Source organism: Solea solea, chromosome 11 (assembly GCF_958295425.1).
Source record: "Solea solea chromosome 11, fSolSol10.1, whole genome shotgun sequence".
NCBI classification, from domain to species: Eukaryota; Metazoa; Chordata; class Actinopteri; order Pleuronectiformes; family Soleidae; genus Solea; species Solea solea.
Window position 1 is genome coordinate 4,834,635 of NC_081144.1, and position 22,480 is coordinate 4,857,114.

At 40.5% G+C, this 22,480-nt stretch overlaps 1 protein-coding gene across 2 annotated transcripts; it reads right to left on the reverse strand.

Moving 5' to 3' along the window:
- Positions 1-235: 235 nt before the first annotated feature.
- Positions 236-21,358, reverse strand: cacnb3a (calcium channel, voltage-dependent, beta 3a). 2 transcript variants are annotated; one of them, XM_058643666.1, is made up of 15 exons: positions 20,914-21,354; positions 19,497-19,589; positions 9,223-9,342; positions 8,396-8,518; positions 8,178-8,293; positions 8,004-8,083; positions 7,896-7,915; positions 6,937-7,014; positions 6,724-6,782; positions 6,498-6,598; positions 5,543-5,694; positions 5,352-5,447; positions 3,554-3,724; positions 2,432-2,477; positions 678-765 (listed from the first exon to the last, which is right to left on the reverse strand). In XM_058643666.1, the coding sequence occupies exons 1-14, from the start codon at positions 20,995-20,997 to the stop codon at positions 2,448-2,450; spliced, it is 1,323 nt and encodes a 440-aa protein (XP_058499649.1). In that variant the 5' UTR covers positions 20,998-21,354; the 3' UTR covers positions 678-765; positions 2,432-2,447. The 2 variants fall into 2 exon arrangements, with proteins under 2 accessions (XP_058499648.1, XP_058499649.1); XM_058643665.1 differs by lacking the exon at positions 2,432-2,477 and having other exon boundaries at positions 236-765; positions 20,914-21,358.
- Positions 21,359-22,480: the final 1,122 nt, after the last annotated feature.

A 22,480-nucleotide genomic window follows, 5' to 3' on the forward strand; every position in this document is an offset into this window, starting at 1 on the left:
CATTAGAGAAACCTTTTTTTACGCAAAGCAGCTAAAGTTTGAGTTTGCGTAGAGCTGGTAGCCTGAAACCTTTCCACTGCAGAGGTGAGTAGCCCTGTTTGACTTTAATCTGGACGACTTGACCTCGAGGAGGTCACTACATCCCCTAAGTAGAGAGAGAAATTAAAAGTGGGAGTCTGGAAGAATGAGATTGTAAAATACTGAACGTCTACACTGTTTCATAAACTGTTTCTGATTCTTGTTTGTTTTTTTTCCCTCTAAACGTTGTGTAGGGGACTGTTTTGGCTGACGGTGGGCTGTGGGTGATGTGGACGCTGAGGAGAGAGGCTGGGGCCACCTTGTTCCTCAGTAGGTGTCTCTGGGCCACGGGCGGCTGCGCTGGCGGTTATTCCTCTGGTTGTGACCTTGCTGAGCTTCACGCTGGAGCAGCCTGTCCTGTGACTCGTGCCCGTTGGCACTGTGAGCACTCCCCGTGTGCCCACGGTGAGGCGGGTACATGTCCCTGTACGTGCGAGCATGGCAGGGAGAGGCATACTCATTTTCCTCCTCTTCTTCCTCCTCCTCTTCCTCCTCCTCCTCCTCTTCTTCCTCCTCCACCCCCCTGTGGCATGGGCTCCCCCTGCAGCCACGAGACAGGGAATCGCTGGCCTCATCGGACGGCATGAGACTGTCCTGCTCCAGGGGGGAGTGGGCCTCCTCGCCCGCCTCTTCCTCCTCGTCACCCTCCAAACCCACCGCTTCACAAGGCTGGGGCTGGTTCTTGTTCTGGAGGATTTGTCGCACCACAGGGGAAAAAACAACAACACAGCAAGAGTGAAACAAAGGAAGATGCTCTGAACCAGGACAACATCTCAAAGTAAGTTTTTCTGCCACAGACGCACAGAGGGTGGGCAAAACAAAGCTAACACTACATCAGGAAGGATTTTGAAGAGAAGGTTAAACAATGTTCTCTGTTATCCAGGTTCTGTCTGTTATTGTCAAGAGTGTAAATGTAGGCAACTGGACTTAGTGGCTTTAGTTGAAGACATTTCACTTCTCATCCAGCTGGTTCAAAAGTCCAGATATCTAAATTCCAACTGAACTCTTTCAAAATTTGTTTCAGTATCTCACTACCTCACTCAGAGAACTGTGGCTAATTCCTTCCCTTCCCTCCATCACTCATGATATAAAATGCTTCACTCTGTTGCGAAAACAAAACGCAGCTGTACTGATGAACACAGACAAAAGTGATTGTGCAAAGTAATTTGGCAAAGGTTTTAATTCAGGGGTGTCCAAACTTCTTTTAACGAGGGCCGGATTTGATAATGTGAATATTTCAGGGGCCAATGGTCACTTCAGACTTCAGACAGTAACATGTTAATTTCCCCGAGGGAACCTCCCAAAGGGATTAATAAAGTCGTCTGTCTGTCTGTCTGTCTGTCTGTCATTTACTTACAAATCCACTGTTTTATAAAAATGTAACCAAATCTAAGCCACGCAGGAGTGAAAAGAAAAGAAAGAAAAGAAAATTGCCTTTCTTTTACATCTGGAGTCAAATAACACAATATGAGAATATTATATATATATATATATATATATATACATATATACATATATATATAGCTAATGGGTACGTGACCAATTTTTCGTCCAAGTCCCTTCCTGGCCATAAATAATACATTATAAAGCCGAAGCTGCATACATACAGCAAATTCTTGCACACGTTCATAAATCTGAGCACGTATATAGAGTGGGATGCAGTTTCTCAACATGCACAGGTGTAAATGATTTTGCTATAATATGGCAGCCCCATTGATGGCACTGTTATTACATTTTGAGTCTCTTCAAAGTCCTCCAGTGAAGTGTTCACAGTGTTTTATCTGCATATATACACTAAATATATATGTGTACAGACAGTGAACAGAAGAAATGCAGGTGAAACATTTGAATGGAGGGTCGGGGGGACGGGGTTCTTTGTTCTTTGCATTTATTCCACTCAGTATATTAATAAGCATCGATCATGTGTCTTTTAAAACTCATTCAAGGTAGCATTATGTGCCACTGTGAGCCGGGGGGGAGGGGGGGTGTCAACATTCACAAAGCATGCTGGGAAAAGGAAATAGAAAAGAAAACAGAGGTGAAACGGTGAAACATTTCATGATTCCGCAAAAAACGCAATGTTCACCGCGTTAAAATTAAAGCCGGAGCTGAAATGTGTCGTGAACGTTCTCCCAGGAAGCGTGTGGAGCAGCTTAGATTCACCTGAGACCATCAAACTAAAAAGGAAAGATGCAAAAAAAAGAAAAGAAAAAAAGAAACACGTCTTTTTCCTGTGGTGAGATCTGAATGAATACAAATGCGGTTCATTCGCCGTCTCAGCCGCTTAGTCGTGTTCAAGTGAGTAAGAGTTGAGGGGTTGAGAGTACAAATGTGAATAAACCCTACTACTCACCCCGTTTTGTAAGCGGTCATTCAATTAATTCCTGTGTTTCAGAAAACTGCAAAAATGTCAAGCACGGATGAGTGACAGGACAAACAAGACAACCTGAGACAATCAGTATAAAAAATACAGGGGGGGGGGGGGGATCTGAGATGGAAGAGCTGCTCAGGACAGTGACGTGTAACATGTTCACAACAAGATTCTGACTTTAAAACAGTTAGCAACACAGTTCAGTAAAAACCTGAGGGGAATCTGAATAGTCCACAAAATATACCTTGGGGGATCAATACGCGCCACTGCGATTGATAATCTGACATGGTGACCATCGTGAAAGACAAAAATATTGTGTAGTCTGACCCTGGCATAGGTTTAGAATTGCTTTAAAATAAAAGTTGTTTGTTTATTGTAGCATTAGAATAAATCTCTCATGTTTACTTCAGGCAGGAGCCACCATCTTGAGCTGCAATGTTTCTACAGCAGACCAAACGGACACTTTTCCACTATAAAGTTCTAGCTTGACTTGACTCGACTCTACTTGTTTGTTTTTTTATGCTTTTCCATTAGCGATAGTACCAGGTACCTGGTGCTTTTTACCTGGCGAGGTTCTGAGTGAGCTGAGCCGATACTAAAATGTGATGTCAACAGACTGCAGGCCACTGATTGGTCAGAGAGTATCGTCACTGGAAGAGCCATGAGCAAACCGAACAATGCCGAACTGTAGATCAGTTAAAAAAGACTTACAAATCCTGAAAACATGCATTAATCTTTAACATTTAGCAAGGGCATTTCTAAAATCTCATTGTTTAACAGAGGAGTCTGGTGTAATTAGCGACAGCACTGCTGAAAGCCGCAGCCGTGATATGGCGAGTCGAGCCGAGAGCAGTGCTAGAACTGTATAATGGCAAAGCGCCATCAGTGTTTTGAAAATGGATGTCCCTAAACTGCTTCCCCCAAACGAACTTGAGGCATATACCAACAAAAATAAAGAAGAAACGATATAGAAAGTAAGAGAGAAGAGAGAATTCGAAGGACGTATTTCTATTACGCGCTCATTTCTTTTCGTCAATAATCACGGGACTATTCAGAAACACCCCTGCTCTCCTGCCTTTGAAAACCACATGAAGACAAACTCACCTGTAAGCTAGAGATGGCAGAGGGCGGGGTCATCAGACTCTGCTCCAGTAGGGGATTGAGGGGTGTGTTTCCAGGGAGGTGAGTGGCACGCCAGTAGATCTCCAGGTATTCAGCCAAGTGCTCGCAGGCGTCTTCCAGCTGGTTCTCATCCAGAATGACATCAAACATATCCTGCAGGTGCACAACGACAGACACAATAAAACGAGATGCAGAGTCTGGCTGCTCCGAGAGAGCCTCGACTACAACATGCTCACAAACATGAAGCTAATCTGTTGAAGAGATAGGACAATCTATCAATTCATCAAATAAATGATCAACTGAAAATCACCCTGAGACTATGCAGTGTGATTAGACAGTGTGCTATTGCCAATAAGCCAATATTTATTAGTTTAATTACTTAAACTCCATTTGGTATTTTCCTTTTTTTTTTTTTTTTTTTATTCCGAGCACAGATGCTAGGGGCCAGAACGGCGACTGGCACAAAATCGTGTGAGTAACCCGTTGTTATCCTACAGATTATTATTATTATCCATGGCTTTGCGGTAATTTTTGAGCAGATTAACGTGCATAAAATCTTTGGAAACTTTGCACAGAGGTCAGGTCTGGCGAAAATGCGATATGGGCATAGGGCTCTGACCTGTGCGTTGCTCAAGGGCTCTATAGTGCCCCCTAAAGTGGAAACAGAGCCAAAATTCCACTGAATTTCCCGAAACTTGGTGGGAAGATGGTATAGCCCAAAACGAACAAAAAAGTTTGGAACCGTTTTGAAATTTGTTCTAGTTATCTTTTGTTTTGTTCGATTTGACCTCATTTTGTAATAGAGCAACACCAAAGGCACCTCAAGTTTTTTTTATACCTCTAGGTACATTAGAATTCTAATTTTATTTTGCCAGGAAGATCCATGATGTCTTTAGTCAATGTGGACTAGAGCAGTGTTTCTCAATCCTGGTCCTCAGGGACCCACTGCCCTGCATGTTTTTGATGTTTCCCTGCTCCAACACACCTGATTCAAATGATCAGCTTGTCAACGAGCACGGCAGAAGCCTGATAACGACTCATTCATTTGAATCAGGTGTGTTGGAGCAAGGAACATCAAAACATGCAGGACAGTGGCTCCCAGAAGACCAGGATTGGGAAACACTGGACCAGAACATGGATACAAGGGGTGGGTCGGGCCAGTTTTGGACAAAAAACGTTCAAAATTGTCTGGCTTGATTCACGTGTGGTCACGTCAACAGACATGGTCATTTCTAGTTCTTTTCGTGAAACATATAAAATGAAGTTACTCAAAACTGCATTTTTTTTAATTGCTACATAGGAAAACCAGCATGCACATTTAATAAATAAGTGATAGTAAGTAGAATCTGACCTAGGGTTTCTGTTTTGAAGTGGGGTTTACTTTTGGAAACAGACACATTGAACACAACACCTAGGATGTTGATGTTCTCCTTTTCTTTCCTCCACAACAACTCAAAATAAACCACGGAGGTTGGATTATGTAAATATTTATCAGCGGTTACAGTTCAACAAGAGTTGGTGCTTATTTAGTATATAACAGCTGTGTGTGAGTGGAAATAATCAGTTTCAAGAAGAGAAAACAAGGTTTTGAGTGCTGTAGAGAAAATTCCAAACCTTGGAGTTCTTATGGCACAAATTACATTGTTTTGTTTTATATTTGACAAGTAATCAAATATGTGTGTAAGTCAGTTTAGTCATATAAACCATTCAGATTGTACAGGTTAAATAGGCTTGAACATGCTTGTAAAAGAAGAAAATCTAACCCACTCCCCTCACTCACAGGAGGACACTGAGAGAGTTTGTCTGCAGCCATCAACTGCACGTTCAGGTGTTTGCTCTGAGACTTCCCCCTGGATTTTATGAGCCTCTGGAGCACCTGAGAGACGGGGGGGGGAAAAGATGACGTCAGAGATCGAGGAGGACGAGGCTGCCCTGGAGGTGACACGCGGCTCGGTGAGTGAGCTACTGTACCTTTGGTGAGGAAACTTTAACGTAAACAATGATGGGCGCGAGGGAGGTTTTGGCGAGCTGAGCGGGATGGTTGATGGTGTCGGCGTCCAGGACCACCAGCTGTAGGGTTTTGGCGAGTTCAAATATCCTCTCAATCTCACTCTGAACCTCCGCTGCACACATTTGAAAAATTTGAAAACTTTAAGTGTGAGGTTTTCCACAGATATTTAGAGACATTCACTTTCAGGAGCTTAGAAAATCTCTAAGTCAAAGGTCCAATGAGGGTTTTTTTAGGCGAAATTGAATATACTACCCATGTGTATAAGTGTATAATCAGTTTGAGAAAGAAAAATGTTTCTTCCTCCAAAAACATGATGCATAAACCAACAAAAAAGAAGGAGGAATCAGCAGAGAGAGTGGAAGAAAGGAGAAAGTTGAGTTGAGAGAGTTGTGAAAGAGTATTTAAATTATTTTTGATATGGAAACGCTACAGTGTCCTTGGGTGATTCTTTTTTTGACTGACGATCCAGGCAACACAGATACATCATTTTACTATTTTTTTCAATAAAGTTGTATAAAAAGTGGGGAACAGATTAAACCAGGGGTCACCTTTCACTTCATCTCACTTGCATGTATCCATATGATCACTCAGTAAAATATCATTGATATCGTTTATAAAAAACTGTGATAATCATTAGGAGTAAGCACTGGAATTAATGTTTATACAATTGAATGCATAATATTCATCATTTAAATGGTAAATTGCATAAAATGTTAATATGGTAGTAGCCCTCTAGTACTATTCTGTACCCTTCAGGTAACTCTCGGTCTCAAAAAGGTTGGTGACAGTCTGTAATGTTTGGAGAAAACGCTTCAGTATTCATGGTAAAGATGGGAAAAAGAATAAAATGAAAATAAATTGCAGATGGGAATGTAGCCAGCAGGAGCCATATAGTGTGGTGAAATGATGCATTACCTAGGCTGGAACGAGTGTTGGATCTCTCCATTATGGGTCTTTTGTTGAGGACAGATCTCTTGGCTAAAGACAGGTCGGCAGTTACACGGGTGATTGAGATTCTACAAAAAGCCATAAAATGCACGGAGATAAATGTTTGGCCAGACATTTTTTACGAGATCATTTTTAAAGGCCTGAATTTACACAACTGCGGCGGCCGTTCTGTAAATTTCTCAGCTCTACTTACCTTCCCTCAAATCTGTGTTTCAGGAAGTCAAAGAGTGCTTTCTGCATCATATCTGTCACCTTGATTTGGAGGATAAGAAAAAGACAAACTGACAAAATCTGAAGTGTTCACTAACTTGAGCAAAGATATAGAGGAAACACTACATTTAGATTGCTAACAAAGCATGCAATGCTGCAGCGGTCAACTTCAACAATTCATTCTGCAGACACTGACCTCATAGCCCTTCAGCGATGGTCCCACGAGGACCACCGGCCTCATAGAGGGCACCACGTCGTAGGGAGGGACATGTTCCTGCCAGAAATAGGGGAAGACAACAGGTGAGGGACGAAGAACATAGAGACAAAAGATGGGGGTCGGGTTTGTTTGTTGTGAGAAACTCTGAAAGGACGTCTTTTTAATACCAGTTACATTTAAATATCCTGACTATCGCGATTCAATGTAATAATTTCCAAAAATCATGGAAAACCAACAGAAAGGTCCACAAGTAAAAAGAGTTTGCATAGCTGTATTTTACAAATATTCTTCCTAAGATAACATATATCTTTACAATAATAAAGTAACATGATTAGTCAATTCAAAAAGGCTCATACTGTCTTCTTGGTAATAATATACTTGAGCTTGAGTTTCCTTCAGTCAGACAGAAAAATAACATTTTAGGGTCACATGACGTTACACATGTGTGACACATGTAACCGGATCTCCGGAAACGGAACAATCGACCCGGATGAGGGACCTCCCATCCTATGATCGCACACCTGGGACGCTGTCCTCAACAGGACGTCAGACAGCAGGGGGTGTAGTCGTCCCCCTGCTGTCTGACAAACCTGTATCAAACAGGAAGCAGGACACGGGCACATGTTACATCACGTGACCCCTCGGGGGAAGACCCCAGGAAGTGAAGTCCAAACATGTCAAGGTAATAAAGAAAAACAACGTATTTCTCTGTCTGACTGAATGAAACATATGCTCAAATATGATTAGTAGTTTTAATATGATTCATCTTTCATCTTACCTTCCTCGCTACTCGAGCAAACTACAGTAATAATAATATCTAAAATCATTTTAGATTTTTAACAAATGTATGTTTTTATCCCTTGAATTCAGTGTTGATAATGGCCCTTAAAGTCAACATCTATACATTAAAAGAGAGTGCTGTTTGTTGTTTTTTTTACCTGTTTTTGTTTCTGTTTGGCTTGAAAAGACAAGAAAGAAAAGATTAAAGGACAGCAGTGGTGAAGTGAAGCAGCTGCTTTCTGCATCAGCAGATCTGTAATACTTACATTCACCTGCAGATGGCGGTGTGGTCCTCCAGCTGCCAGTCACCATGTCCCCTAAACTGGAGGAGTTACCTCCTGTTTTCCTGCGACAGGACAACACAAATGTCTCAAACCTGTGTGTTTGTGGTGGAGATGATGTCATGTGACAGTAACGTGTGGTCAAACGTGTGAACTGACCTCTGTTTCTGCTCCTGTTTGAGCCTCATGGCCTCCAGTCGCAGAGGGCTGGGGATGAACGTGATGTCTGCCCCCTCTTTAACGAGCCGACCGATCCACCAGTCATTGTTGTACTTCTGTGAAGTCAGAGTCCAGCGCAACATCAGCTCAGCCTCTTTCATAAATCTGATTTGTTTAAATATATGCAGGAGGCGGTTGTCCTCCAGACAAGCACTCACTTCTTTGATGTGCAGGAAGTCTTTGGCATCAAAATTGACTGCAGCTCCTTGGACAGGACAGTCCTCATCCAGAGCTCCACAGTAACTCACATTTGTCTTTACTGCAAACGCTACAGGTTTGGACTGTGGATGACAATAAACACACAGAAATAAGGAAACAGGCGGTCATTGATGGACACTACGGTATAGATCACACATTGGCAACATAAGGTCCAGGGGCTGGATCCGGCCCGCAAACCTGGCCCGTGACGTCCTCATAGGTTCAAATGTTGTGATATTAGCAGTTGTGATGAAAGATTTGGAGCTAAGATGAGAAACAGCCTCGGAACTAAAGATGTTTTTAACCAAACAACGCTTTTCCCCAAAAAATTTTGATTCTTTTTTTTTCACTTGAAGGGCCCAGTGTATTCAAATGGCGGCCCATAACTGGATTCATAGTGGCCCAATGAAATAATTAAAGAAATAACTAGAGAAACACTTTTCACTGTCCCTCAAAGACCCCTACAGTAGATCTGACAGGTTTGATAGCACTGATAGTTCTTTTGGATTCGGTTAAAGGCACTGTGAGATGTTTGTGGGTCATATGTGACCTATGTTTATCTTTATAGGACAATTTAATTGCTAGTTCTTTTATTATTTTTTGAATGCACAATTTTTCATGTACATTGTATATTTGTCCTCACCTGCTGCTGCTTACTGGCTGCAGGAAATGCTGAGCCCAGCTAGATTTCTTGGGTTGGAAAATGCGGCCCAACTGAGTTTTGTAATCGAACAGTCCTGCACTACAGTGTATCTAAGTATAAAAATCAGTGGACACAGAAACGTACCTTAGCTCTGTCGAGCTGCAGTTGTGCCTGGCGTTCGGCTTCACGCCGATACGCCTCGCGGTCCTCCTCTGCTGACAGGTCTGAATCCGACGGTCTACTGGTGTACGAATCAGCTGACCCCTGTCAGGAGAGAGCCCACAGTGCATGTGGTCAGGTTATTATGTGTGATATATATATACATACAGTATTGAATTATACTTTCTTGTTACTATGAGGTCAGTATTCACAGAACTGCTGGTTTCCCTGTTCTTATTTCTGCTTCCATGTGTTCTCCGCTCTGCAGTGTGCGCCGCGTGTGCAGGTGTGCGCTGCACTGCTGCACTAACACGTCTCTGTATTCATGAGCACATTCATGTGTGTGCTTCTCCAACACAATGCGCTGCTCTCCCACACCAGCCATCTCCTGGCAGACCAAATATAGCACAAAGGCGGCAACTGCTTCCTCTTCTCTCCTGCTTGGCCCCAATCCATTCCATCATCCCCCACAGTGCAGCACATATACATCCTTTCTATCCCTGTTTATTCGCCGAGGGACGGCTCCTCATTAGCAAAATATATACGCCGGTTATCATTTTTCATTGTAAGTGGTTTAAGGACACGTTGCTTCCAGCAATGGTCGGCACATTACGCTGGGAGCTGAAGATAAAGCAAACAGAGACCGAGGCATTTTACACAAGTGTCCAAAAAGAAAGACAGAAAAAAAGGGATGAAATCACTCGTATATGTGCTGCCGCAACAAGAATCTGTCTCATACTGAATTGAATCATAGGTGACTTATTCAACTAGTTGACGGAGTCAAAATGAGTCATGTCCTTTGAAAGAGCAAAACTGCCACACTGTCACAGGTTCTAGACGCCTTCTCAAATAAGAAATATTAAACAAAATATATTTTCAATGAACAAGAACCTCGAGGATGATAATGAAAACATTAGCCATATCATAAAAATAATTCTGATAACTGAAAGGAGTAGAACATAAGAATTATCATCAATTAATTGAGCAAACGCTGATATTCTTTTAATGGATTTTATGCTCATTCCTGTTTAAAAATTAAGAAAATAGTGTTCTGTAGACATTGTGTGTGTGCGTGTGTACTTTTTTTTATTTCATCTTAACTTTTTAATTAGTCTGTTTCATTTTATCTTAACCTTTGTGTGTTTGATTTGTCTTCTTATTGACCTTGAGTATTTGAAAGGCACCTCATCATCATTATTATTATTAATATTATTATTTACTTGTATTATGTACCATGTCAGGGCTAGTCGTCCTCATGCAGACCAAAACCTGCTCCTTATGAGGCAGAACCTAATTTCTGAGGAACTGGTTTAAGTTGGAGCTAAGATTTTAATTGTAGTTAAGTGAAACCCTCAGTGCTCACACGGCACAGATCAGTGCCGCAGGTGCACTCTTGGTAAATTGCCGTGGGAATAATACACAACTCCTTATATGGACATTGTGAGGGTGTGTGTTTATAGGTCACATCTTCTCACATATATGTCTCTTTTATATCTTAGAGTTCTTTTATATTGTTAGGGTTTTTTTTTTCTTAATCGTAAATAGCGATAATTAGATAATAAAATAGACAGTTTTCCTTTTATTTTAGCTCAGAAAAATAAGCCAAGTGAACTCTAATATTCTCATATTTCACAAATTCTATCCAATTTAAAAAAAAAACAAACCTTGAGTACTTTTTGCTCAGGTGTGTTTATCCGTTAGTGCTCACGTGGCACAGATCAGTGCCGCAGGTGCACCCATGGTAAATGGGAATAATACACAACTCCTTATATGGACATCCTGAGGGTGTACGTTTATAGGTCACATATTCAGGCTTTAAAAAATGCATGTTTTTTCTTTGTATGTATTGTTGAGTCAAACTTATGATTCATTTTATATCACATTTTTAATAGTGATATAATATAGCAATAATTGTGCAGAAGTCACTAAATAGACCGTAATATTTTTGTTATTTCCAAATAACAAATTCACTCCGATTGAGTACTTTTTGCTCAGGTGTGTTTGTATAGTTGTGAATTGTGAGTTGGTGAAAATGAAAAAAAAAGTTTCATCAGATTGCCTAGGTTGTGCTGAAAAAAGCCACTCTATATTGTACATTCTTATAGCCTCTGTATATACTGTGTTTTGACACAGTAATGGAAAAAAGCAGCCTAAAAGCTCTGTGTTCTGAGGGAGGAAGTTAGGATTAGGCATTGACTGGTTATAGTTTTGGTTACTGGGGTACTGCTTTGTGTAGGCTGTCCAAAATGAATGAAAGTCAATGCAGTGTCCTACGAACAGCTGCACAAACATGTGTGAGTGTGTGTGTGTGTTCCCCTATATTTGGTATACGTTCGGCTTTGCTAAAGGAACTTAGTCCTGAATCTGTCAGTCAAGAGAACGGCTGCAGCAAAAAAACAAATTCAAATCAGGCAGGGGAGAGAGAGAGAGAGCGAGAGAGGTGGAATCAATGTGACAGGAGACAAACATGAAATGAAGAAGGGACAAATGCAACACACCAGTGACACGACTGAAATGAACGCTGGAGACGGGTCTTACGAAAATGAAGCAACCATGTTAAGAAACTATATAACGGCACATAACACAGTCATCTCTTTGGTTTTCTTGTGCTCCAGAGTGCAGGGATTCAGTCCACGGTCATCCATCTTTTGCCAACGTATACAAATGGATCCTCTAGAGGACCAATTAGCACCACACAAATACACGGGCGGTGGTGGGCAGGGGGAGGATGGAGAAATGCCTGAACATGAAAAACAACCAGCACCATTTGTCTTTCTCTGCACTTCAGAATGCACGTATATAATAATATAGAATACAAATATGAATCCACAGCAGAGAAGCAGCAAGCGAGCAGCTCCTCTTGTTTCTTTTGTGTGTGTGTGTGTGTGTGTGTGTGTGTGTTAGATAACTAGATTTTTTAGCAGGTCTGCAAGGCAACACTGCACCAGAGCCAGAGATGCACCGAGAGAAAAGACAGACAGATAGACGGATAGATAGATGTTTACAAGAATGTAAAGTGACTGATGGATGGTCGGAGCAACGAGAGAGGTATAAACTATTTATATGACGAGATAAAGCAACGCTGTCTCAAGGGGAAGATGAGATTAGAGCATAATAAAATGCTATGAAAGAGTGGAGTGAGACCCAGATATCCATCCTTGTCGTAGATGTGAGAGGGTGGAGGGTGGAAGGTGAGGAAGCACCGTGGCTGCGATAGACAAAAGACACAAAGATAGCAGAGATGGAGCGAGAGTTGCATACCTGGCTGATTTAGGGTAAAGACATGAATCTGAATTTCTCTCCTATCAGCACATAGATATAAAAGTGGATTAAATATGGTAGTGGGAGGAGGAGGAGGAGGAGGAGTGGGAAGGTGTTACTACGTCAGCAAGCTGTTAAATGATGTCAGAGCACAGACTGCTGCCTCCTCTGTCATTCATTCATTCATTCATTATTAATGGTTTTTTTTAAGACTTGAGGCTGTGGACCTGCGCTGCACAAGCTCCTGTTTAAATCCGATAAAAATAAAAACACTGTTGTGTCTACAAAACCTGCATTGCTTTACTTTCTTTTTTTTTGCTGGTTTTGCAGTACAGAGTAACAGTCTCTGTTTTCTTTTTCACTGCTAATGTCCCTGTCTGGAGGCTAAATTTAACTTCCTTTCCTGCTTGTGTGATTCTTTTTTTTTTTTTTTTTTTACACACTGCAACAGGGGCCAACAGGGAATGGTGTCATCCAACAAGTCTAGTCCTCCAGGGGACCGAGTGGTCCAACAGTAGGACTGAGCGATTTCAAATAAATATCTAATTACGAATATTTTGACTGAAATTGCGATATGAGATTGAATGGTTATTTTTTTACATAATTATTCTCATTTTCATTTGGATAACAGGAATATTGTGCCTCCTGCGATTGTATTGTACGGAACCCCGGACATGACATGGGAAAAAAAATCTGATTTGTGGCCATGAAATACTAATTTGTTAACAAAAAATAGGTTAAATGTGGGCATGAATTATTGCACGAAATACTAATTCTTTAGTACTAATTTGTTCCCACAAAATAGGTCAAACGTGGGCACGGAATACTAATTCCTTTCCACAAATGGGTAAAACGTGGGCATGAAATACTAATTTGTTGTCTTTATCATAATACTTGATTATGCTTAATGGGGCGATGTCCTGATATATGCATGGACTATATATACATTACACTGCCAGTGGTGTCAGAAGACTAAATAAAGATGGCTAAATAGCAACAAGAAATTAAAAAATGCAAACCAAACAGGAGCCTGGGTCATATGAGGTTAAAGACTCAAATTTATCATTGTAAACTGAAACTTTAAATTAAGTTTCTCATGCAGGTAAGTCAGATTTATAATGTGCTTGTAGAGAATACATGCATAAGTGCCATTCAACCTGTTTATAACTGATCCAAATAACTGTCGTCAAATTTCCTGTCTTCTCTAAGCCGGTCCAATAAAGGAAAAATGCCATAAATACAAAGACGAGACAAGACTTGGAAGGAAGTCATTCTTCATCTTGCACATGAAAAGGGACAAACAGCAAACAACAGAAGGTCAGCTCTTTTTTTTCTCACTTTCACACAACTGTGCGGTCACTATGTGAAGAAAAACACTGTTGCTTTCAGAAAACAAACCAATGTTGGATGAGGGACAGGGCTGTGGAAGATGTCTAACCATCTGACAAACACAAAGCATACGTATTGGCCTCTGAGTCACAGCACTCACAGTTTAACAGTGACAATGCTTTGGCATTGAACAAAATGTAGTGAGTAACTTGCTATTATAAATTATAAATGAATGTTCATTAAATTCCCGCTATTGGCAAATGAGTTCTTAAAATGCTGATAAAGCCTGTTTAGCTGCATGAAAACTCTCCCTGTGTCAGAGTCCTGCACGGTAACTGTGATTAAATACACACAGTGTCATAATATCATGCTTTGTTTTTATTTTTACTCGCACATTTTCTATACGAATTTCAGTTAACCACGGCCGGTGATAAGAAACTTTAAAAAAATAAATAGATAAACTTCACGCGCACTCACAAAATATGACAAAACCTTTAAGAGGTCAAAACTAGAAGTAAAAGTATGACAATGGCTTTCAAAATACAGTAAAAGAGTTAATAAGAGTGATTTTTGTTATACGGCACATCTTAAAAGTAGTTTTATTATGAAAAAGAAGTATATTTTTGTTACCACCCACAGCCAGTCTTGTATAAAGTACTTTAAAGTGATACTTGGGTACAAGTATCTTACCAGAAAATATCATATTATTTAAAGGCATATTTCACTGTTTGAAAGATGAATGTCTATTAAAACTGGGTCATCTATGTAGTAGAACTGTGAAATAATATTTGAAGCCAGTGCCGTCTTGGCCGAGAAAGGCAGAAAAAAACGACAACAACTCCCAGCATGCACTGTGCTCGCTGCCCTGTGAGACTCTCAATGTCTTCAAAGCAGACAGCGCCCGTTGTGTAAACACACAAATCCCTGTGAGGAATTAAATATATAATAAATATAAAAATACAGGCAGTGGTTGCCAGTCAGCTTCTGGTCAGCTTCTAGTTTTCACTTGCAGCGATATCAGTTTGAAAACCACATTCGATCATTGTCGTTCTCAGTTTACTCTGCAGAGCAACAGCTGGTTAGCGTGAGTCAGCGTAGGGCAACATTTTTACAACTCTTTTACTTTTACAAAGTACTACTGCTATTCTAGCAACACAAAGCCACATGCAAGTAAAAGTCTTAAAGTGTATGACATGTACTGTACTTAAGCTCAGTGGTAGGGCAAGTTGTCTTTCAAATTGAAGGTTGTGGGTTAAATTTCTGGCTCTGCTAGTCTATATGTGTCCTTGAGCACTTGACACTTAACCCCATGTTGCAGCGTGTGAATGGGTATGAAAGATGTGTGAATGGGTGAATGACAAAACAGTAGTGTAAATACTAGAAAAGCTCTATATAAATACAGACCATAATACCCACTCTTCTTCTTCTTCTGATTTGGTAGTAACGAGTATCAAAGATAGTTTGAGGAAATGTAGTGGAGTAAAAGTTGCCAGAAATATAAATAACAAAGTAAAATACAGATACGTGAATTTTGTTCTTTAGTATTTGTACTTTGTTACATTACAACACTGCCTGCAGCATTTAGGTCATTTTCGCCCGTGCTCGAACCCTTAATCGTAGCACCAGCAACGTGAGACACTGAGAGTATTGCTGCAAAACGCCAAGAAGCGTTCAAGAAAAGCTTCAGAAGAAGATTATATACTTGTAAAAGAGCATGGATGTTCAGCAGTTTGAAAAGGGGTAGCGGACCTACCACCTGAGAATTTACTGAGGTCTCGAAGTAACACCATTATCACCGACGTTAAAATACAGTGGCGTAAATAGGTCGAACAGTATTTCGCCTTGAGAACCATGGTGCTAAGAGTTTTAAAACCAGTTCCAACTGTTATTTTTAGAGTGGGATTTTCGATCTAAAGCTGCAACAAATTTGAAAAATCCGTGGACAAAGCAGCTGTTTTCAGTGTTGCCAAACTGAATTATTTATCACCAGACTCCCTTTAATCTCACTGAATGCTGATTGATATGCGACAGAAATAATTTTTCTTCTTTTTTTTGAAGACACTGTCCAAATTAATACCACCAGAGGAGGCTCACGGACCACTTGGCGGTGCACGTACCACAGTTTGAGAACCATGGATTTAGACATTATGTGAGGTAGAGGTGCTACTGTAGCAGTGTTTTTTGGTAATTACTCAGAATTCCTCAGGGAGGCGACGGAGGTTACCGTGCATTAAAGAGTGAACCGATGACGGCGCAACATCAATAATTACAAATTCAACCAAGCGTCATCCATCCATCTGTCCGTCCACCCATGTCGACACCTTGGACATGTCACCAGGACAGTTTATAGAGACAAACAACCAGTCACACTCACATTCACACCTACAATTAAGTCAGAGTCTCCGGTTAATGTAATGTCTGTGGACTGAGGGAGGAGTAACCCAATATATTCCACACACGGGGAGAACAATCTCCACGCCGAAACACCCAGATTGAAGCAGGATTCAAACCTGCAAGAGTGGATTGTACCACTATTGTACCCTCCTGATGATAATAATGAGGGACACGAATTTCAATCAATTTCATTTCATTTCAGTCTAGACCAACAGACAAACCAATATGTCCATAAAACACAATACATACCTGGACACTTCATGTCTCAGTGTGTAAATTGTATGCTTGAATAAATGGATTAGAAACACACTTTCTTTATGTTAAAGTTATGTAAAAACAAAAAAAATTCAGGGAAGGCACTGCAAAAAAATCAAATTTCTCTGGCTTTATTTGCAGGAAAGAGATTCTGCACAACAGCAGAATATATTATTCAGGAGGCTAAAACACCTTTTCCTCAGAGGGGGAAAAAAAAACTGCATGCTCCAGGGATTTGAAAATCCAGTCGCCACATATCCAATTTCAAAAAGTGTTCGATTAACTGCGCGGGTCATAATTCAATGTCAGCACATGCACGTAAGGAGCTCTCTCTCTCATACACAATTCAATAAATAAATCGCTCTCCGGCTACTGCAACAACAAACGTCCCAGACTGGCTGGGCAGGACCGGCCACGACACACGGGATCAATCGCAGCAGCAGACTTACAGACGTGTGGAGACGTCACGGGCGGGTCGGTGCCAATCAGAAAGTAAAGGACAGGTGAAGGAAGGAGAGCAAGGGGAAGCACGGAGGGTGGAGAACATGAGGGGAGTTTTCAGACCGGTAGAAGGAGACGCAGACTGTGCTGGGAGTCATTTGTACTTACTTGGTGAATGTGATGCTGCTGCTGCTGCTGCTGCTGGTCCCTCCCTCTTTGTAATGCTGTAAAATGCAGACACACTGCTGTGCTGTGCTCCGTCCCCTAACCAGGGATGACCTGCACTGAAGCAGGCAGCTTCTTCTCTCTTCTTCACCCCACCTTAGACCATCACATCACTTCACATCCCATGTACGAACAACAACAACAAATGCAGGTGTTTGCGTCACTTCATCAGGGCCGCCTGTTTCTAAATTTAAACCACAAATTGTCCGTTCATTCAAGACAATCCAACGAGCGCAGCACGAGAGGGGCAAGTGCCCCCGTTTCGATCTACAAATCGAGAGCTCCTACTGCTATAGATTCACACGCCATACATCCACACTTATGGCAGCAGCAGCAGCAGCACGCTGCTTATTGTATCCTGCTGCAGAAATGAGTCATACTCCACTGCTCCTCCATAGACACCCCACCCCTATCACAGACAAGGAACTATCTGCCGTGTCTCTTAAAAATGAAACTCCTCTCTGCAGGAAACACCGAGTCATGTGAGGAGGTTGTGAAATGACTGAAATGAGGCTGAAAAAAAAAAAAAGGTGAACAACACATCATGTCAGAGGCCTTCAAAATCAAAGCGTCATGAATGTTTAATGCCATGCAACATTAGGATAAGTAATGTCCCCTCATGGAGAACGTGTCTGCTCGCCTCACGCTGCTCCACATTCTCCCCTCATGCTGGAACAGTGCAGTATTCAGGTATTTTCAATCATGATTGACTTTCATGTTTGCAGGCCAGAAAAGGAGTTTCATGGGGACCTTATCAATAAAAATGTCTTAATTCTTTCTGTTTAACTACTTCATTCCCAATTTAGATTCACATTTAAAGAAAAACGTACATATTTTATAAAAATTATTTTGTTATGATTCTGTCATTTGTCGGCCAGGATCCTCTTGTTAAAGACATTTTTTCTTCTTATTGGGACTATTGGTTCTCCCCGCGTGTGCGTGGGTTTCTCCAGGTTCTCCGGTTTCTTCCCACAGTCCAAAAACATGCAGACCTGATCACTCATTTTTATTTGCTCTCTCATTAAGTTTTCAGCTCACTAAATAATAATAACAATAATAATAATAATAATAGTAGTCGTAATAATAATAATAAAAACAAAAAAAAACAATGTATGGTTAAGTCTACTAGTTACTACAACATTATCCAATGATTATTAAAGTTGTATTTAAAATTCTACACACTCAGACTAACAGACTAAAACCAAAGACAAGGTTATCGAGTAAAGTAACTAATAAACTCAAGTACTTTTATAGTACTTTATATTATAAGTATTTCCATTTTCTGCCTCTTTTTTACATTTGGTCTCCTACAAATTCACAGACATTGTACATTTTACTCGACAATATTAACTGATAAATGTTTTTACTTTGTATAAACAAAGAAAATAAAGTGCAACGTGTTATTATTGTTATAAGGTAATATAAATCTTTATTGATCCCTTTATTGATTTTCAAACCACCCAGCAGTGAAGTAACGTGCCGGTGCCACCTAATTGTGATCCAGTAATATAACAGTTATAACGTGAAGTTGTGAACATGTTTAAGGAGCTTTAATATGGAGGAATAATTATGTTATTTTGAAAAGTAAGCATGTATATGTTCTATGTTGGAGCCAGATGATTTTTTCGCCCCAATGTTCAACCATTCTATTCTTTTCTGATGTTCTCAGCTCTGGATGAATAAGTCAAAGCTGAGGGAGCGGATCAAGGAGACACTGTGTGATCTTTAGGAGGAGGAACGTTGTGTCCTCTTTGATGTATGGAGGAGGCTCCTGAACCTCAGGGATCTGGTGGTTTGGTTTTGGACTGAGCTTCATCAAACTTTTCAACTCCCTTTTTTTTTTCCCCCTACAGGAGTCAAAGTCTCTCCTCTGCTTTTGTGCCGAAATGATTCAGATTGCACCGTCAGAAACGACACGTGGAGGTGAAATCCAAACCACTTTGATTATTATACACCATGTATTCTTTTTTTTTCCCCTTCCACTCACACAGATTGTCTTAAATAACACTTCCTCCCGAGTCTTCTGAGGCACGAGCATGACCTAAAAACATTAATTAAAAAAAAGAAGAAAAAAAAAAAAAAAAACTGGGCTGTGTTGGGATTTTCATGGAACACACAAGTCCACTTTCAAGCGTGTTGCTGCCCTCTACTGCCCAAGAGGGTAACTGCAACTCATCACACAGCTCAGTCGGTGAAGATGCAGATTAGAAACCTTAATGAACTGGATTCCAGTGGAATAAATGTGTTGTTTTTTGTATTAGATATTATTGGCGGATAGTCTACCAGCAACAGAACATGTCTGGGAAATAATCCAGCACATGTATGCAGTGGTTGAATAAGGGAGAGATTTGTACCTGACGTTTGATGAAGCTGGATGTTGTGTCAGACGACGTGCTTCCATCTGAGCGTTTGAAGCGGCTCTTGCGTTTAGGCAACTTCCTGGGCAGCTGTGATCAAAGAGAGACATAATGATGAGAGAGAAAAGAGAAATAGAGAAAAGGCACAGTGAGGTACGTGTGTGTGACAGAGTATGTGTGCTTGTGTAAACCTAAATATAAGATAACATTCAACAAAACTAATGTATCTAAATTTATAGCAGGTTCTTCACCAAACATGAGGTATAATCTACATTCTAATAGCAGTATCACAGTTAAAAGCTGTATACATATTATTGTATGTTGATATTGCTGATGATGATGAGCAAATTTAAATTAGTAACAAAGGAATCACAATCAATTACATTTTTTTTTAAATGACATCATTTAGCTTTATTTTGGTTATATTTCTATGTATTGTTTGTTTTCTTCTAATTTTTTGTACAAACATTGTAATGTGCGCTTGCATACTGTGAAAGAGGGGTTGATATTATAAGATTTGTCTTCTTCCTGCTCCTTTTCATTGTTTTTAGATATTACATTGTTATTGTTGGTTATTGTTATTTTTCGTCAGAAACATTTGTTTCATATGTCATATGTTTAATGAAATAAACTTGACAGACAAATAATCTATATACTGTGAGGAAGGTAAGAGGGAAGGGTCCTCAATCCATTGCTCTTCCCTTAAGTCCAAGTTATGTTTTCAGATTTCTTCCTTGTCTCTGGTAGATAAAAACCCACATTTTGACAAAATGTAGTACATTTTTTACATTTTCAGTAAGATTTGTGTTCATAACCAGCTCTAACTTTGCTGTAATCACAGAAGAGTGGAGCTGCACCTGCTGGTCAGTGTTCAGAGGCCTCCTCCTCCTCCTCCTCCTCACACAAAAGCGTGGATGTTGCAGTGAAAAGCTTTAAGGCTACAGGTGAGTTGTCTCTCACACCTTTAAACACAACAGTCACATGAGGTGCCTGCTGTTTACTGCTCTCTGAGTGTGAGTGAACAGTGTTGCATTAAACAAATAAATAAATGAAAGCATCAACACACAGTGATGCACAAAAAAAGGCCTGATGTGAAAAACAGGAAAATGCACCCAGATTTTCTGTTTCACTGTGTCCCTGAACGCAACACTGTATCATCGCACCAATGGCGTTTTTTCCCCCTGTTTTTCCCCCTCATTGATCCAACGCCGATTTGCAGTTTCAAAGAAGGCGGGGGTGTTAATGAAAATAATAATAAAGATAAAATATAAATAAATAAATGACAAAAAAGTAGCCTGGTACCAAAACGCGACGTTTCGAATGCAACAAGAGCCGGAGGAGACGCTGCCTGACCGTGTTTCACTCACACTCCTCTCTGTGACTGATGAAATGACACAAGTGTGGACATTTTTACCTGGAAATAGTGCGACTGAGAGCCGGTTTCCATGGCAGACAGAGGGTCTACGACAGGCGATTTGGACATTTTGACTTGCACCATCTATTGAGAGCGCAGGGAGGCGGGATGCACACAGACATGGGTTCACACTGGAGGAGGAAACAAGCGACGCCAAATACATCTATATCCAGAAAAATGATAAAGATACTAAAAAAAAAGAGAGGATCAATGAAAGAGGAAGCGGCAATGAAGGCGATTAAAATCCACGTTCACGTCATGAGGAGGTCATTGCTATAATATAAATCAAAACATTTAAAAAAATTAAAATAATAATAATAAAAACGCGTGTTACATCGGAGAAGATGTGAGGCGGCAGGAAAAACAGCGGAGCGATAATAAACCGTTAAGACTGAAGCGTCATCGCTCGAGCAACAGTACAGGTCTGTACTAAGTGTATGTTTGTGTGGGGGGGTGTCAGGGATGGTTTAACCGGCAATAAATAAAACCACCTGGTCACACTGACATTTTAACCAAACACTTATGTATTTATGCATTTATTTCTGTTAATATACTAATATACACATGATATTTGTGGATGTTGGGATTCATAATGTCGAAGTAGAGGAGCTGGTGAGACCATGTTCTGATCAGCACAGCCGTATTCATCTCCTATAGGGGCTCTGGGGCAAAAGTGTGTTGGTGGGCCCCCACTGTGTAAGCATTTCCAATGTTGTGTATAAAAATAGAAAATTACATTTCTTTCTGTTACCTACCTACCGATTCCAAGACGAGACCGAGACCTTCAAAAAGTGGTCTCGGTCTCGTCTCGGAATCAGCTGCATTTTTACTCGATCTTGTCTCGGTCCCTGAAAAAGCGGACTCAGGATTTTATTTAAAGACGGAGACGGCTGGGACCACGTCCAACTTTTACCTACCTACCTACCTACCTACCTCTTACCTCATACCCTCTACATACCATCTTTCTTTCTTTCTTTCTTTCTTTCTGTCTGTCTTTCTGTTACCTACCTACCGCCTTTCTTTCTGTTACCTACCTACCTACCTACCTACTTACCTACCTACCTACCTACCTTTCAGACAGTTCCTCCAATCGTCATGCAGATCGTCCCCCTTGATAAAAAGCTGATTCAGAACTTGTGACATGTTCTAATCGCGGTCCAAGCACACGTTTAGTATTGAAATGTAAATACAACACAGTACATATTTGACTATCTTTGACATTCTAGAGGCAGCTTCACTTGTTGTCTTAGAGCTTAGAGAAATGCTAAGCTCTCTAAGACTTAAGAACATTCTCAAATGTTCATATCCCATCTGTTTTATAATGAAATGTTAAAAGCTGCTTTAAATCCCTCTTGTGGTCGTAGCACTAAAGTTTTTTTTTGGTTTTTTTTCATAGGCCTGGTAGTTTGTTTCTCTCCCAAGACCTGACATGGCAGATTTGCAGTTGTATTATTTCCCCGCATTCCCTGTATGTGAAATATTTAGATAAATAGTCATATAGAATAATAATTAAAAAAAACTCCCACTGAATTTCATACAAAATATTATTAGAACTACAATCAAATAT

Excerpts from the sequence above, each read along its gene's own strand:
- cacnb3a (XM_058643665.1), bottom strand. The coding sequence starts at position 20,997 with ATGGTGCAAGTCAAAATGTCCAAATCGCCTGTCGTAGACCCTCTGTCT. Across the intron at positions 6,599-6,723 it reads AAACACAGATTTGAGGGAAG|AATCTCAATCACCCGTGTAA; the intron begins GTAAGTAGAGCT and ends GGCTTTTTGTAG. Across the intron at positions 5,695-6,497 it reads CAACACTCGTTCCAGCCTAG|CGGAGGTTCAGAGTGAGATT; the intron begins GTAATGCATCAT and ends AAATGTGTGCAG.